Raw genomic sequence first — 18,137 nt, forward strand, 5'->3', positions numbered from 1 at the left:
TGCCGCGGTTGTCTTCAGCAGTGTGGGGTTGACTTTTGCCTGTCATGAAGGTAGACCAGTGGCAATGTAAAAGGATTTACTGTGTTATAAGACAAAGGTTTTGTGTGTTAACAAATAATAATAATAATAATAATAATAATAATAATAATAATAATAATAAAAGCAATCTGGATGCTAAAGGCAGCGCTACGTTCCACTGCTGACTCCTGTCTGTTTGTCCTTTAGATTGCATCATCACTGTTACAGCAGTTCTGACACTCAGGACCTGTAACACTGTGCCAACTTTTAGGAGTTCAAAAGTTCAAATTACTCTCAAATTGTTTTCATACATAAGCAACCCAGTGTGAGTTTATTCCTGAATGGACTGTAGAAGAATGGTTGACTAAACTCTTACTAGTGTGGCTGAATGCCACAGGAAGTTGGATTTGGACTTTAGTCCATTTTTCTCTGTAACTATTGTTTTTAAAATCAGCTAAACCTTATTTCAGGTGAGTAATTATGTCCAGTGTATGTCAAGATGCGTTGTTGAAAAACATTTAAAACTTTGGTTCCATTATCTCTCTATTGTCACTGTAGCTCAATAATAATAATAATAATTAATTATATTTAAAATACAATTTATATTTACAGAAATCTAGAGGTTGAACAAACTTGTTACTCTTAGGTACTTGAGGGTTTTTTTTGTTGAGAAATGTACTTTTAGGAGTATTTTTATTAGGCTGTGCTTTTTACCTTTAGTTGAGTAATTTTATTGTAAAGTATTGCCACTTTTACTTGAGTTCTGTTTCTGGATATTCTACTTACTATGAGTAACTTCACTGAATGAAGCCAAAAATTCACAAGACGTAGACCTGCAGGTTTTGTTATTTTAACGTTTCATAAGTTTTAAATAGAAATACTTTGATTTTTCCCATTTATTTTAGTTTTTAATTTTTATTTAGATGAATTATTTTAATTTTGCTCCTTAATATATATATACACTGCTCAAAAAAATAAAGGGAACACTTTAACAACACAATATAACTCCAAGTAAATCAAACTTCTGTGAAATCAAACTGTACACTTAGGAAGCAACACTGATTGACAATCAATTTCACCTGCTGTTGTGCAAATGGAATAGACAACAAGTGGAAATTATTGGCAATTAGCAAGACACACTCAATAAAGGAGTGGTTCTGCAGTTGGGACCACAGACCACTTCTAAGTACCTATGCTGTCTGGCTGATGTTTTGGTCAGTTTTGAATGTTGGTGGTGCTTTCACACTCGTGGTAGCATGAGACGGACTCCACAACCCACACAAGTGGCTCAGGTAGTGCAGCTCATCCAGGATGCCACATCAACGCGAGCTGTGGCAAGAAGGTTTGCTGTGTCTGTCAGCGTAGTGTCCAGAGGCTGGAGGCGCTACCAGGAGACAGGCCCCAGATAGCACAGAATGATTGAAACAACATTGAATCAATGTCAGCCAGAAACATTGAATCAACGTTGAACGCTGACATTGAAACAACATTGAAAGTGGTCGGTGACTTGTATGTTGAATCAACGATAGGGTTTCAACCATAACTGACATTATATCAATGTTGATTCAACCATCATCTGTATGTCAACTTGTATGCATATTTGTGTTGATAGTACATTGAATCAGTTATGAATCCATGTTGATTCTACATTATATCAATGTTGAGTCAACCATCATCTGAACGTGGATCTGCATCCGGATTTCCGTTGATTCTACATTGAATCAATGTTGATTCAACACTCATCTGAACGTGGATCTGCATCCGGAATTGTCTTGATTCTACATTGAATCAATGTTGCTTCGACAGTCATCTGACTGTGGTTCTGCACACATATGTCGGTTGATTCTACGTTTAATCAATGTTGATTCAACACTCATCTGAACGTGGATCTGCATCCGGAATTGTCTTGATTCTACATTGAATCAATGTTGATTCGACAGTCATTCGACTGTGGTTCTGCACACATATTTCGGTTGATTCTACATTGAATAGGTTAGGAATCAACGTTGATTCAACCTTCATCTGAACGTGGTTCTGCACGCACATTTGTGTTGATTCTGCATTCAATCAATATTTATTCAACCATCATAACCATCATCCTGAAATAAACCACATAAAAACACCATGGCATTGCTTAAATATTTTATTTAATTTCAGTCTTCTGGCCGTCCCTTTGGTTGCCTTTCAATGCCTCCCTCCCGGTCTGGTGCATAGCGAAACCATTTCTTTACTGTTTCGCTGTAATTTTGATCAGTTAGGCCTGGTTCGAATTGACGAGCAGCAACTGAAAGACACAAAAGAACATCATTACGATGGAGGGTATCTCACATAAAATTTCTTATTATCCCCTACCCTCACTTTGTTTAGATTCTGATTCACCAACAGTCTCATTTCCTACAATTAAAATTCAAAGCCCTTTTCCAGTAGAGGAAGCTCACCTAATATGCACTCTTGCAGGATTGTGTCCTTGAATGGCTTTTTACTCTGGGAATGCCTATGTTTCTTCCCAGCCCAGTTGAACTGACTTGCCAGGGCATTTCTCATACAAGTTGTCAACATTCTTCTTATCATGTTGGCTGAATTGGTGCCTCCTACTAGAGCCAGTCGAGCAATCTACATCAGAGACAAGAACATGAAGGCATAGCATTACACAGCAGCATTATATCATGTAAATTAAAAACACAGCAGAGGCATAACCTTGTTTTGATACTGTATTTATGCTTATGCACTGATATTCCACTCCATAGTGTTCATTCATGGTCATGGATATTAGCGTTATTAACCATCCTGGTCCCAATTTGTGTTAGGTCAAAATTTAAATCATCTATGTGAATAATTGCAAAATGTTTCATAAATAGCACATCTACAAGCTCTGTGACATGTTCAGAACTTGTAGATTACAATTTGTGTTCAAGTAGCTAAAGAGCTAACATTTTGCCCTTAGAAAAAGACTCACACTGACATAATCTACATTGATGCTGATCAGTCTTTCAAATGAATTACCATCTTTTGACGCACTGTCTCTTCAATCAGTAATGACTCTGCTTTACTGAAATCTTCTTCACTTTCAATTGGCAGCTGGAAGGGGAGTACAAGGTTTGCTGGTCCTTGTGTGCTACCTGGTGTAATGTTACTCTGAGCCAAATTGTTCTTAATGAATTGGACATCTCTGGATAGATCCTTCACAATCACAAGAGCTTCAGCAAGCATCGATGTCATCTTATGGATAGCGAGGTCTTCAGGAGAACATTAAAAATCTTTAAGTGCAACATCAAAATAACCTGAAAATGACACATTACAAATACATTATGTCCAATAGACTTGCCTCTCAAAAGCTGCCCATTATTGCTGGCCCTTTGTGTGGTTGCATCTGCAAAACACAAATATTCATGCACAGAAGTTTAAAGGTTAGGTGCCAAAATGACACCGACTTTCTTTAGGTGTGAAATGTTTCCTACAGATCTTTTATAGATAAGGACATTTCTGCATCTAATCAGGAGAGAACTCTGATGAGTGGAATACACAAGATCACAATGGCAAAAAGAAAATACTGTCAGGGCTTTGTGTTATGTTTGCCTTTAAAAAATAATGCATAAGTGTCAAAGCATTTAAAGAGTTGGTGTCATTGCTCACACAGATGTGAGCAATGACCACAGTTCAAATATAGACACAACCTCACACATTCAGATCACAAAATGTCTACAAATGTTGGATGACTGTCTTGATACCTTCGAAACCTTGATTAGGCGCTGAATCCAATACATCATTCTGGTCGGAGTTTGCTTTTAAGTGAATAAGAAATGCAAAAACTTAGCTAAAGTGAATTCATTAGTCAACACAGATCACTGTATATGTATGTAGTAAAGTGGGTTACTCTGTGATATATCCAATGGCAGCCTATTTTGTGCACATTGTGAGAGACCAGGGCGATGGTTATACTGCCTTGAGCTGCATCCAGACAACCCTGTAGATATAGTTACATTTCGCAATAGTTTACAAGTGTAAACACAAGATACATAATCTAAATGTTTGATCAAACTAACTAATTAGCCAGAATCACTAAGATACCCATCACTATTACTGAAAGAGTACAGTATCATACCAATACTTGTACTTTGTCGCTGTGGATTCTGCAACTTGTGGTACTGGACACAGTGGGCTGTAGCAAAACCTGGCATCTCAGCTTGAACACAAAGTAGGAAATACACAAAGCAGTGAGGTTATTACTGTAACCTTCCATATGAGAAAATGTGAGACTTACATTCAGCTGACTGCTCTATATTTAAAGCATTGCTTTGACATCACAGTCTTATGAGACTGCTTGACGACTCACCATTAAGAACTTCATCAGCTAGTGATTGTTGGTAGTTGCTAGCAACAAGATCTACTAAGAAAAATAGGAAATAATTAAGAGCTAAAACTATACACAATTAGTTTTAGCTCTAAGTGCTAAAACTATACACAATTTCAGCAAGAAACACAATTTCAATCAAATTAAAATGTCCTTTTATTGGTACACTGTTATATGTAATTCCTTTTTTGACTGTGTAGAAGTGAGCATAGTGTCAATATAAAGGAAACAATACCTGGACATCCAACATCAGGTGGTTTGGCAAAACGCTTTCTTTTTGCACTGCTACTCTGATGGTCTTCAGAATCAGAATGCATAAACTGCTGATTTGGCCTACAAAACATTATGATAATACACTATATGAATATTACAACTGTAGTTAAGATACTACACTTATTAGTCAAGGCTACCGTCTGAATACATGGACACTCTGGCCACTTTGAGCCATCCTTTTAGCAGTGGTTGTTATTTTCTAGTTGCAACGCCCTAGGGAAAGTTATCACTGTGATAAAGTTAGTAATGTACCTGGATATTCTTTTTTGGCGGATAGCTCCTTCATCATGAGATTCAACTTCAGATGTTGGACACATTGTGGTGTTATATTTTGTCTCTCGTTTTTTCGCCTCATCAAGGGTCTCTGTAAAGAGCAGAGGGTAAATGCCAATTTGCATGTCTGCAGTCCAGTGCAGAACTACCCTAACAGCTCCTTCCCAACTCCCAAAAAACAGAACAATCACACCTGTGTGAAGCGCTACTATCATACATCATCTCATTCTGGCCAATCACTATTTGCCTCCTCACATTTGTCTTCTCTGATTTTACATACACAAAACATCTCAGCTGGACCTCTGAGGTACCAGCGCTTTATTATAATTATATATATTGTTTACTTGGTTTAATGTAGCCTCCTAAACAAACTTCTGCATCTGTAATGTCATGTCCCAATAGATAAACATACTTGAAAAGAAGAAAATATTGAGCTGATTTATCTATAACATGACAGCACGACTGTGTAGAACAGCTGTGCATGTGTTGCACCAGTTACTCACCACACGTAATGAGGACTCGTACATCCGTATAGGTGATCCATTTGTCGTCTGGTTGCATTCCGTCTCGAAGGGCTTTCTTGAGTGTTATGTGTTTTGGGGGCCATAACAGCGTCTGTTCCTCAGCTTTAAACCAGCTCTCTAGAACTACTGCTGTCCCACCATTTGGGAACTGTACAACTGACCACAGTGCCTCTCTACTCATCTTCGAAGGGCTAGGGATGAAATGAGACCTACTCATGATATCTCCTTACAGGTCATCCCCATTTCACTCTTCAAAGCCAAAGTGCACTACAGACATTGTAGTTTTTGGCCAGTCAAACATGTTATTTGCACAGGTAAGAATTAGATAAATGTTATTTTTAGGTAATTTATGCCATGATATACATCTCAGTTACAGATACTGCACTTTGGCAGGGCAGCATGACTATGCTAAATGAAGTAGTGGTATTACAATGGCACCATCCATGTCTGGACAGAGAAGGCATTTGCGCTTGATAGAGGCCAGTCCAACTACCCCTATATTTTCTTTCAAGCCACTGACTTTGTATGTGCCAATGTATGATGATTCACAGGGATACATGTAATATGGCTGTTTGTGTCCGTACATTCTGACGATTATATATGTATCCTCTTCTGATTTAATAATATTCTCTATTAATGCAAATCCATCTCCAACTTCAACACAATTGTCTCCTTTCTTTGTGGACAAAGTAAACCGATGAGTGGAGACCTTCCTGTACTGTTGTGAAGAAATAAACTGTGTGGGGACTGGACCATCAATGTGGATGTTAAGCAACTTTGGATAATCTCTAGAACATGTGGGTCCAACATGTGAGGTTTCAGACAACCTTTTAACTACCTGTTGTAGTGTCTGATGTGGCTTGCGTAGAAGATGCTTAATTTGACCAAGACAATTCTCAAAAGGAAATCCTGATATATTATCTAGATTGCCGAACCTCCTGTATTCTTCAGCCAAATGAGTAAGCTGGTGTATATTGTACACAATTTCATCTTTTCCATATAATTCCCCAAAGTGTTCAACAAAAGCAACCATCAACTTTTGTGCAAAGGCTAACATTTCCTCAGATATACTAGGGGACAGCAACATGTACATTCCAACGGAAAACAACATAAAATTGTCATACAGCTCACTGGGGAGTGAATCCTTCAAAACAACAGGACCCCAATATAACATGAAGGATCGGAACTCAGTAGCTTTCCACCGATCTATCTCCGACAGTCCCCTTGGTTTACGGTTAAACTCAGAAGGCGTGTAGAAACGTAGCTTTAGGAGTTTATCTGAAATGCCTGCTGCAGTTTGGGAAGGAAACTTTGTTGCTAAATGTTTCCCCTTTAACCATATATGAAGCATTTTCCTTGTAACTCCGAGACAACAGACATGCATGTAATCTGGTGGAAACATAGAAACCATCTTAACTAAACCAGATAAAGGGCTCTTTCCAATGTGATGTTCCTCATCAACCATGTCAGAGAAACTGGAGTCTGTCCTAAGTTTATGCTTTGTTTCAGGAAATGTCATTTTATTCATCCATACACCCTCCTGAAAGCATTTGTCACAACCTGAATAGCCATTGAATCCTTTGACCTGCTTAATATAAGCTCTTGCCGGCGCATCACAAATAAAGGCAGAAATTTCTACATTAAATTGCTTACCATTATAAATAATGCCATTACACAATACATTCTGAAGATCTTTGACAAACTGAGCCAGGTACTCAAAAACACTCACTGGCTTGCTTAGACCACAAAAAATGCCTACAACAAATGGGGACTTTGTGTAGTCACATGTCAGACATCCAAGTATGGGTCAAAACTGAAGTTTGGAACTTTTAAATAAAGGTAAGCCATCTATATTAAACTGGATATTAATAGTAGTCATAGTTGATGGTACACACAAACATGCCAACCGTGAAAGCACCCCTTTGACTATTCCAAAATGATAATAATCTCCCCCTTGAATTGTAGTGATGGGCACATTTCTGGGTGTTCCAAGCAATGTTCTCCCATCTTTTGGTAGGGTAGGGTGAAACATGGTCAAAATAGACAGCAAAGATGACAGTGCAACCAGAGAGATTGAATAGGATGTTGCCCAATACTTTAAACTTATCCTGAGCAAATCATTATTGTCATCACTGTCAAGCTCATCCTCCACTATACTTTCAAAATGTGCTTCTGACTCACCTGGCAAGTCAGTATTTTCATTCACAGCACTGATAGTTAGTCGTCTGTTTAGTGGCAAGTCTGAAATATCTCAAAAAGGTAGTACATCCAACCTGCACTGACAAGAGGCTGCAACATGATATTTCTTCTGTTTCTTCCTTGGATTAGCATTAACTATTAACTTATACTCGGTGAGGATTTGCTGCTCTGTCTCTTTCAATAATTTGTTAACTCTACGTCTTTTAGCCCGAGAAGAAGCCGACATCTTAAAGAGTGTGGTGGTGCTTTACTCTAATGTAGACAAACTGCACCTGTTTACCTACAATTGTCTTCTTTCTTTAAAGCTGTTATATTTAAATATAGCTGGAAAAATAAAAAAAGGAGATGAAGAGATTCAGAATAAAATGCTGCATTTTAATATGCAAGATGAAACAAGCCGAAACATATTTGTACAATTAGATCCATATCAAGAAAGGCAATTATTATAATGCGAAAGTTACTGTTCATTTTAAAATACCAGCATAAGCAAATGCCTCACTATAGCAGGACCAAGCATCCTGAGACCTCACAAAGTGTACAACCCAACTTTAGTGTTATCAAAATCTGATTTAAAGTTAGTTTTTCAACATAATTATGCCATCACTGCTTATTTCCCTACCAAGCTGCAACTTAAGCGCAACACAATGCAGTTGGTTTATAATAAATAGGTTAAGATCAAGGTAGATTGGCCACACTTACCACAAAAGTGCTGGGGGTTGAATAATTAAATTCAGAAACGGGTTGCACCAATCCTGCTGCAAAGGGGCTATGTGGTTGGGACATACCAGTCATGAAATGGGGGAGGTGGACCACCTAACTCCTTTTAGTGACTTCTATGTGTTTTTGTGTCAACATATCACACATACATAGTCAGTCATAACATTTACAGACAAGTAAGAAGATGTACAGGACAGAATTACAACCCAATGTTACCAACACATACTACTTAAATTATAATGTGAGTAACCCTCACAAAAAATAAAAGTAGTTTCACCCGGAGTCAAAGGAGGAGAGGAGGAGAGTAGAAAGGGGGAGGGAGGTTGAGGGGTAGACAAGCCAGGTGAGAGGTGAAGGGTGGAGGGAGAGGGGTTGGGGGTTAGAATGTGAGAGTGAAGTGGAGGGGTGTAATAAACACCCCTCCACTTTTAGAACATTTAGATTACTAGTTCTTCCCCAAATCTTGTCCTCAATCAAACTGACCTGCGTGTTTTCAGTTCAGCAAAACCCTGTTAATCAGATGTCAATTAATATCATGTGTGCTGAATTAGGGAAATTACGGTGGCCGACAGGTGCAAATGCGCAGCAAAAGAGAAAACATGCAAACAAAAAAGAAGACACCCCCGAATGAAATGCAGCAAATAAAAAGAGAGACGCAAACACCCCCGAATGAAATGCAGCAAATAAAAAGAGAGACGCAAACACCCCCGAATGAAATGCAGCAAATAAAAAGAGAGACGCAAACACCCCCGAATGAAATGCAGCAAACAAAAAGTGTTGAAAACGGAAGTGCTCCAGACCACTAGGGGGAGTCAAAGAAAATAGTATTCATTTCTATGGGACCAGATGCAAGATTCAGAGAAAGAAATTTGAAAGAAAGTAAAGGTATCTCTCTGAATCTTGCATCTGGAAAGTGTGATTATTGTGAGAAGTCTGAAACAATAGAGCATGTTATTTTAGAGTGTTGTAAGTATGAAGAAGAGAGAAGATGCATGCTGAGAGAGTGTGTAGGTATTAAAGAAAGGTTTAATTTAATAGAATTTTTGAGGAGAGATTTCGGGAGTAGACATATTCAAATAATTATTCGGTATCTTAAAAAAACAAAGCTATTTCATAGGATATGAGTAGAGCAAGTTGGGTGTGAGTGTGTAAAGAATATCAAAGAGGGGTATATAAAGCTATAAGCAAGTTGGATAATATAAGCAGGTGTGTATGTGTGGGGGTATGTTTAATCAGGAGTTAATGGAGGGAAAAGGTAGAAAGTGAAAGTTTATAGACCATCTCGAACCACACTCCATACTGGTAAGTGGCGGTAATGCTACTGTAAGTTTGTTGCCAACCGCCAATAAATACCAAGAAGAAGAAGAAGAAGAAGAATCTTGCATCTGGTCCCATAGAAATGAATACTATTTTCTTTGACTCCCCCTAGTGGTCTGGAGCACTTCCGTTTTCAACACTTTTTATTTGCTGCATTTCATTCGGGGGTGTTTGCGTCTCTCTTTTTATTTGCTGCATTTCATTCGGGGGTGTCTTCTTTTTTGTTTGCATGTTTTCTCTTTTGCTGCGCATTTGCACCTGTCGGCCACCGTAGGAAATGCCTAAAACTTGTAGTGCCTGGAGGACCAGTGCTGAAACACACTGGACTCGACGTTGGCGGCATTTCATTTATTTGATGTTAACCACAAAACATCAATGATTTAATGACACAGTTTCAACATTAGTTAATTGGCTAGAATTGAATGGTTGTTTTATAGTTGATCCACCATCAATTGTCGACCTCAAACATACATGAAACCTTTCTGATAATAATTCAACATTGAATTAACATCGTGTGCTATCTGGGTAGTTCTTTCCCAAACCTTGTCCTCAATCAAACTGACCTGCGTGTTTTCAGTTCAGCAAAACCCTGTTAATTAGATGTCAATTAAAATCATGTGTGCTGAATTAGGGAAATGCCTAAAACTTGCAGGGCAGTGTGCCTGGTGCCGGTGCTGAAAAACACTGGATTCAATTTTGGCATTTCAATCAATGGATGTTAATTGGCTAGAATTGAATGGTTGTTTTATAGTTGATCCACCATCAGTTGTCGACCTCAACCAAACATGCAACCTTTGTGATGGTAATTCAACATTGAATTAACATATATTCCAACAAGCCAACAGCGAAGCAGCTGTGTGGTTGGGCTATCCCACTCATGTAAACGGTGGGGGTGGACCGCTCCACTCCTTTTAGTAAGTTGTAGATGTTTTTGTGTCAATATATCACACACACACAGTCAGTGAGAATTGTTATGAACAAGTAAGAAAATGTACAGAAAGGAATCAGCACCCACTATCCTCTACAGTGCTTAATTTAAATGTGATAACCCCCGCTCAGTAATAAAATGCTCTGACCCAGAGCTCTGATGAGGAGGAGAGGAGGGGAAGGGGTGAGGCAATATTGATCAGATGTTGATCAGACATCGGCATTTCAGTCATTAGATTTCAACCACAAAACAACATTGATTCAATGACACAGTTTCAACACTGGTTACTTGGCTAGAGGTGGATGGTTGTTTGATGGTTGATCCACCGTCATTTGTCGTCTTCAACCAAAAATCAACCATTAATCAGACTTCGGCATTTCAGTGATCAGATTTCAACCACAAAACAACGTTGATTCAATGTCACAGTTTCAACGGTTTGATTGGATGGTTGTTTGATGGTTGATCCACCGTCATTTGTCGACTTCAACCAAAAATCAACGATTCTAACTATTTTTCAACGTTGATTTAACATCATGTGCTATCTGGGGCCAGTACACCAGGAGACGTGGAGGAGGCCGTAGGACGGCAACAACCCAGCAGCAGGACCGCTACCTCCGCCTTTGTGCAAGAAGGAACAGGAGGAGCACTGCCAGAGCCTACAAAATGACCTCCAGCAGGCCACAAATGTGCATGTGTCTGCACAAACGGTTAGAAACCGACTCCATGAGGATGGTATGAGGGCCCGACGTCCACAGATGGGGGTTGTGCTCACAGCCCAACACCGTGCAGGACGCTTGGCATTTGCCAGAGAACACCAGGATTGGCAAATTCGCCACTGGCGCCTTGTGCTCTTCACAGATGAAAGCAGGTTCACATTGAGCACATGTGACAGAGTCTGGAGACGCCGTGGAGAGCGGTCTGCTGCCTGCAACATCCTTCGGCATGACCGGTTTGGCGGTGGGTCAGTAATGGTGTGGGGTGGCATTTCTTTGGAGGGCCGCACAGCCCTCCATGTGCTCGCCAGAGGTAGCCTGACTGCCATTAGGTACCGAGATGAGATCCTCAGACCCCTTGTGAGACCATATGCTGGTGCGGTTGGCCCTGGGTTCCTCCTAATGCAGGACAATGCTAGACCTCATGTGGCTGGAGTGTGTCAGCAGTTCCTGCAAGATGAAGGCATTGAAGCTATGGACTGGCCAGCCCATTCCCCAGACCTGAATCCGATCGAGCACATCTGGGACATCATGTCTCGCTCCATCCACCAACGTCCCGTTGCACCACAGACTGTCCAGGAGTTGGCGGTTGCTTTAGTCCAGGTCTGGGAGGAGATCCCTCAGGAGACCATCCGCCACCTCATCAGGAGCATGCCCAGGCGTTGTAGGGAGGTCATACAGGCACGTGGAGGCCACACACAATACTGAGCCTCATTTTGACTTGTTTTAAGGACATTACATTAAAGTTGGATCAGCGTGTAGTGTTATTTCACTTTAATTTTGTGTGTGGCTCCAAATCCAGGCCTCCATTGGTTAATAAATTTGATTTCCATTGATGATTTTTGTGTGATTTTGTTGTCAGCACATTCAACTTTGTACAGAACAAAGTATTCAATGAGAATATTTCTTTCATTCAGATCTAGGATGTGTTATTTGAGTGTTCCCTTTATTTTTTTGAGCAGTGTATATATATAAATACACTGCTCAAAAAAATAAAGGGAACACTTAAACAGGTGTTTAACACTTAAAGTGTTCCCTTTATTTTTTTGAGCAGTGTATATCTCCAGAGTTTGTTCTTTTGTAATTATGCTACATGAATTATTTTTATTTTGGTCCTTAAAGTACAAAAAATTGGTCTGATTGTCATTTTTAAATATTAAATTATTTGATTAGTTTTACTCTTGAGTATTTTCTTGGACAGCTACTTGAGTAAAAAATATATTGAATTAGTGCTACTCTTAAATATAATTTTTGGCTACCTTGCCCACCTCTGCAGAAATGTCAAAAACAATCACTAACAGTTAATATAATAAAATCAGAGACCTTAAAATGCAGATTAAAAATCAAAACAGGATACAGCATTTAAATTGAGTTAGTTGAAAGTTTACTGAACTACGGAGAAGCTTGAAGGAGAATACTCAAAATTATTCACCCAAATCTGGCAGGTTAAAATGCAACCATACTAATTATTAAGAACATGTACATAAACTTTTCAATTTGAAGAAAGCTAAGCTTAAGATAAATAACTTTAGTGACTTTGGTAACTGACCTTAAACAGTAAAAGTTTTGCCTGATTTAATGTCAGACTGTCAAATAAACTTGTGTCTCTTTCCATACAGTGCATGAAAATATCTTTAGGAGATAATTTGTTGTATTTTGAATATCTGCTTCATGACCTCTGAACTTTCAATATCTCTGTTGTTGGGAAAGCGGCGCTTCACCTCACAAAGAGATCATGGACCAAGTGGATTTGTGACGTAATTTTACTGTACAGTTATTTAAAGTAGCATGCACAGAGACATTTGCAACAGAGTAAGGCTATTTAAAAATTGTATAATATGCAGAGATAAGGTAACCGCTGAGGAATCTATTCAAACCAAGACTTATAAATATTCAAACAGTTTCAATGAACTGCTCATTTTTATGAGGTCATGACAGATTCAGACTCATTTACATTAGTCATGATCAGCAGTATTTAATTTAAATAGCACCACAGTCCTGTAGCTGCAGACAGACGCAGAATTCAGTCGTCCATTTTGATCATTAACTTCATTTTGGACAGTGACTGGTATTTGTTTGAGGATCATCATTCATATTTTTATTAATCATGCTTTGCCTCTTTGTATATTCCTCATAAACTATAAAGTATTTCCTTTTCTTTTGACAAACATAACTGCAGTGGAGCAAAAGAAGACAACATCCTGGAACTTTTTGCTTTTTTGTATAAAACTCGTGCAGTTCCTCTCGCTACCACTTGGTGCCACTATTTCTTCATTTAAGCGATGTGTGCGCACTTGTACTTCGTTTTATTTCATATTTCACTGTCTTTTTTATATTATGATTTCAGAAATAACCTGTTTCTGAAGATGCAACAAAATGAAGAGTTTTGTTTTGGCAACATTTATTGAACATGCATGGCAACGGAGTATTAGGGCAATTGTAGATAGAAAACCCCAGAAAGTTTGATATCAGAGGTTTTATAGAAAAAACTTGGAAATCTATGAGTTTGAAAAGTCAAACATTTATTTTGCAAATTACATTTTTACTACTAGACCCTTATATTAGTGGGATGTATGAATATACATCCATATGGAAACTTTTCTTGCAGATTAAATTTAGAAATGTTCTTATGTTATAAAACCATTCCATCACCAAAAGCCCAAATTTAATATGAATTGATGCTGGTAAAGAGCATTAAAAATGAATTAATGAACCTCTCTTTGACATCCAGGATTAAACATTTCTTATTTCTACTGATACATCCAGAGAAAGTGACATGTTCTGCGTTACAAGACTATATTTGGAATAAAGTCACTTTAGGAACTTAAAATGAATATAAATCAGAGATTTTTATGTCAAATGTAACAGTAAAACGAAAAGGAAAATCACACATTTTGACAGAGTTATTTATGCATGTGTGAAGTCTGTCTGGTGTGATGCTTTGCATGTAAAGAGCATCTTTAGCCAGTGGACAGGGCCATAATAGTGGCACCGCCGGTTTTGTAGGTCATCTTCTTCCAGTGGTTCATCCGTGTTGTCGTCATTTCCTGAAACGGGCGAGCGCATCAATAGAAACATCAACATAAAGCACTTCCTCCATCAGCTGAAACGCATCATCAGAACCAGAAAGATGAAAGTTTTACCTCTGTGAGCCTCGGTCTCTGGATGCAGTGAACGTACGGCTCCGGAGTAGTTTCTATTTGCTCATCCATCGTTTTATAGCAAATGGCACAATCCATCAGTGGCTGAGGATAATAAAAATAAAAAACTCAAAATGCACTGTTCCAAATGATTATGCAGAGCAGATTTTCTAAACATTTTATGGATTATAAAGAACTGCAAACAGTCATTCTTTGAATGTGCAGCATTACGTGGTCATATGTGCTAAAATCAAAAGCTATTTCAATCAAAAACATCTTAGCAGACCGAGTTACATGTTAACGTAGGACCCCTTCTTTGATATCACCTGCACAATCCTTGCATCCATTGAACTTGTGATTTTGTGGATAGTTTCTGCTTGAATTTCTTTGCAGGATGTCAGAATACCTTCCCAGAGCTGCTGATTCAATATGAACTGCAGTCCACCCTCAGATCTTCTGCTTGAGGAAACTCCAAAGGTTCTCAATAGGGTTGAGGTCAGAGGAGGATGGTGACCACACCATGAGTTTCTCCCATTTTATGCCCATAGCAGCCAATGACAGTGATATTCCTTGCAGCATGAGATGGTGCATGAGGATGATTTTGCTTCTTTTTGAACCTTTGGAAGATCCTCCATCTGGAGGTTCCAGAGACACCAGCAGCTTCAAATAACTGTTTGCTGCTTTGATAGGGCATTTTAACAGCTGCTCTCTTAATCGCTGAGCAAAATTTGCTATCGTGACAGGCCTACCTGCAACAAATGTTGTTGCCCCAGGGCAACAACATGGTTCTGCTTGGGAAAACATCGAACATTCAACCCGTACTGTTAATTTGTTAACAATACAAATTAATTAAAATGTAGGTCATCTTCTTCCAGTGGTCCATCCGTGGGGGCTGTCTGCTTCCCCCAGGGGCTGTCTGCTTAGCAAATCGCCTCCATCCATTGCCACCAGACTTTTTAATTTATTTTGTATTTTTTGTCCATCCCAGTCCTTTTGGAATTCGTCATGTTCCCCCAGATAAGTCATTAATCCGTATATTTGCTCCCAGAGCGTCATCCAGGGCCCTGCGCCCCACTTTAAATCGTATTTCTCCCTGTCGACCTCCTCCTCTCCTCTTCTCTGCCTTTTTTTACTGCCTCGCACAGCGGCGAGCCTCTGTCTCCCTTTTTTCTTTTTTTTCCCCCCTTTCTGCTCGCACGGCGGCGAGAAAACCAACACAGCAGATAAAGTTAAAAACTTTTCCCCAAATTACAGTTCCCAGACCCCAACCATGGTTTCAAAGCACATTTACAACAAACAGAAATGCGACGCATGGACAAAACGTCTGCTCGGCGGCAGAGTCGGACACACACAGCTGACAGAGACACAGCTGACATAAAAGAGACAACTTTACACAAAACACAGAAATGGATCCACGCTCCACAGAGCTCCTATTTTTGTCCTCGATGGCAACACTTTTTACTTCTACTTTGTACTTATCCTTTGTACTTCTACTTTGTACTTCTACCTCATCTGAGGAGCAGATCGTGATCAACCTTAACCCAATATCTACGTTGTCCTATGGTGGCCAGCTCTCACCGCTTTTAGCGTTTCTCGAGCTGACTCAGATTGGCCAGCGCGTTCTTTTTCGAGGGCAGTACTCCTCGGGGCCAAAACCGACAAAACCCAGCCTTAACCTTGGCCGCGTCCGACGCAAGGGGGAGACGGCCAGTTCTCACTGCATGCCAATCGACCCAAACTACTTATTTTTAAAAAATTTTTTTTTTTTATATTGCTCCTATGAATAATAAAAGACTTAGACCAACCAACGGAAAGCAGTACGACACGACTGACAAATCAGACAACTCCATATGAACACCGGCTGATATATGGAATTTAGACAGCCCAAAGAAACAGTACAAGGGTGTATATCTAAGGAAAAAGCTTCCTCACCTGTTTATTTGGGCCCAACACCCATGCACTGTCCCGGCAGGCTGTTGCCTTAAACGGCCCGTCCAATCTCTGCTCGTATCTCAACACGAAACCATCCTCTGCTACCATTTGTTGTGATTAATACTCGACGGACCCAAAACGTGTGAGCACACGAACAGGAAATCAGCCAACACAGAACAATCAGAGTTGAGTAAACGTCTCAACAGTTTCCTGCCCCTATAAGTGGGTCTCGACTCACTGGGGCTGTGGTGGCGCAGGGGGTTAGCACGCCCCACATTTGGAGGCCTTAGACCCGCGGACATCGCGGGTTCGACTCCCGGTCCCAACGACCTTTGCCGCATGTCCTCCTTCAAAAATGGCGCTGGCTCAGCTGGCTGCCTGCAGATGCAGCTCCTGTCGTGTCTCTGTGTTAATCTGTTTATAAAAAATTCTTGCTGTAACTGCGAAATAATTTCCCTGCTGGGATGAATAAAGTAATTTTTCTTCTTCTTCTCCGCCCCCTAATGTTCTCAGTGCTCCCTCCGAGTCCCTCCGTCCCCCCCAGTGCTCAACCGTTGCCTCCTGTGGCCCGGCCCCTCCTCCACCCTCCTCCATCGTCCGTCGCCCGCCGGACCTTCCTCGTGGGGTTCACCTCAAGCGCCTCAGATGCCCGCCGGACTCACACAACGGTCTGCCTCCTGTGTCTCCGCCCACTCTTGTTGTGTTTTGTTGCTTTGGACTTGTTTTGGACGTCTTGGAGCCGCCCTTGGGGGTTGGGGGGGTAACAACGTTACTGTTGTGATCTGTGTTTTTCTGTGTGTTTATTTTGAGTTTCTGTGTCTTCTGAGTCTCCGTGTTGTTCTCTCTGCCCCTTGATTGTTCCCAGGTGTGTCTCATTCCCTGATTACCTGCTGTGTATTTAATGTCACCTGTGTCACAAACTAAACAAACATATTGAGAGAAAAGGCTAAGAATATAGTAGAAGTAATTATTTGACTGCAGAAATAAAAGCTAGCTTGACATCTTCATAAAGAGTCCAAGCTTTTGCATGTATTCCAAAGGGTTCAAGAACAGCTGCTGATTTCATTTGGGCTCACCTTTTCACCTTTTTTTTTTTTTTGGTGATTTTGACCAGCGAAATAATGCGAATGATGGCTAAACCAAAGGCTATCCAATCATTAATACAGAAAGGAACGTCAAAGAATGTAGTAGAAGTAAATAAAGGCAACAAAAAATAACAAAACATCCGAAATAAGAAATAAATTATGCACAGATTTGCACCAATGTTGATTGCATAGTTTCTTTTTTGGCGGTAAATTTCTCTTTTATCCACACTTTTGCATCTACAGTTCACCACCGTTGGCACAGTTTGTTCAGTTCCAGACTTGAAATTGTTTTCCTGAAAGCTAAATCTCTCCTCTCCTTCTGCATACTTATCATAGAAGTAGATGAATCCTCTTCTCTTCATGTCTTCTACACAGCCCTCATCTGCATTGGTTACCATTCCATCTTCAATTTTATATACCGTTTGTCCACATATCACGTATGTATAAAAATTGTACATCTGGGAATTTTGGATTTCACAGCAGATGACCGAGGATAGACAGAACAATTGGGTTCCCGTTTCTAACGGAGCTTCAATGGTTGCACTGGGAGTCAGAAGCAGTCCGCCGTCTTCATCACTGAGCTGTCGATGCAGGTACATGCAGATCACATCTGTTGTGTCGAGGATGCAGATGTTCTCTATTCTACAAGAGCTGCAGCATTTCTTCA

General features: G+C 39.9%; 1 protein-coding gene and 2 long non-coding RNA genes across 3 annotated transcripts; all 3 read right to left on the bottom strand.

Moving 5' to 3' along the window:
• Nucleotides 1-2,195: 2,195 nt before the first annotated feature.
• On the bottom strand, nt 2,196-3,232 carry LOC111606231. The gene is made up of 3 exons (XR_002751975.1): nt 3,022-3,232; nt 2,457-2,631; nt 2,196-2,302 (listed from the first exon to the last, which is right to left on the bottom strand). It is a non-coding gene; the product is annotated as an uncharacterized LOC111606231 (long non-coding RNA).
• Nucleotides 3,233-3,238: 6 nt separating this feature from the next.
• On the bottom strand, nt 3,239-5,192 carry LOC111606280. The gene is made up of 8 exons (XM_023326785.1): nt 4,895-5,192; nt 4,605-4,702; nt 4,352-4,405; nt 4,121-4,201; nt 3,893-3,982; nt 3,747-3,800; nt 3,340-3,388; nt 3,239-3,254 (listed from the first exon to the last, which is right to left on the bottom strand). The coding sequence occupies exons 1-8, from the start codon at nt 5,128-5,130 to the stop codon at nt 3,239-3,241; spliced, it is 678 nt and encodes a 225-aa protein (XP_023182553.1). The 5' UTR covers nt 5,131-5,192.
• A 9,011-nt stretch (nt 5,193-14,203) lies between these two features.
• On the bottom strand, nt 14,204-14,556 carry LOC111606228. Its single transcript, XR_002751972.1, has 2 exons — nt 14,457-14,556; nt 14,204-14,360 (listed from the first exon to the last, which is right to left on the bottom strand). It is a non-coding gene; the product is annotated as an uncharacterized LOC111606228 (long non-coding RNA).
• Between the last annotated feature and the right edge of the window lie 3,581 nt (nt 14,557-18,137).

The sequence above is a fragment of the Xiphophorus maculatus genome, chromosome 21 (assembly GCF_002775205.1).
Source record: "Xiphophorus maculatus strain JP 163 A chromosome 21, X_maculatus-5.0-male, whole genome shotgun sequence".
Classification (NCBI taxonomy): Eukaryota; Metazoa; Chordata; class Actinopteri; order Cyprinodontiformes; family Poeciliidae; genus Xiphophorus; species Xiphophorus maculatus.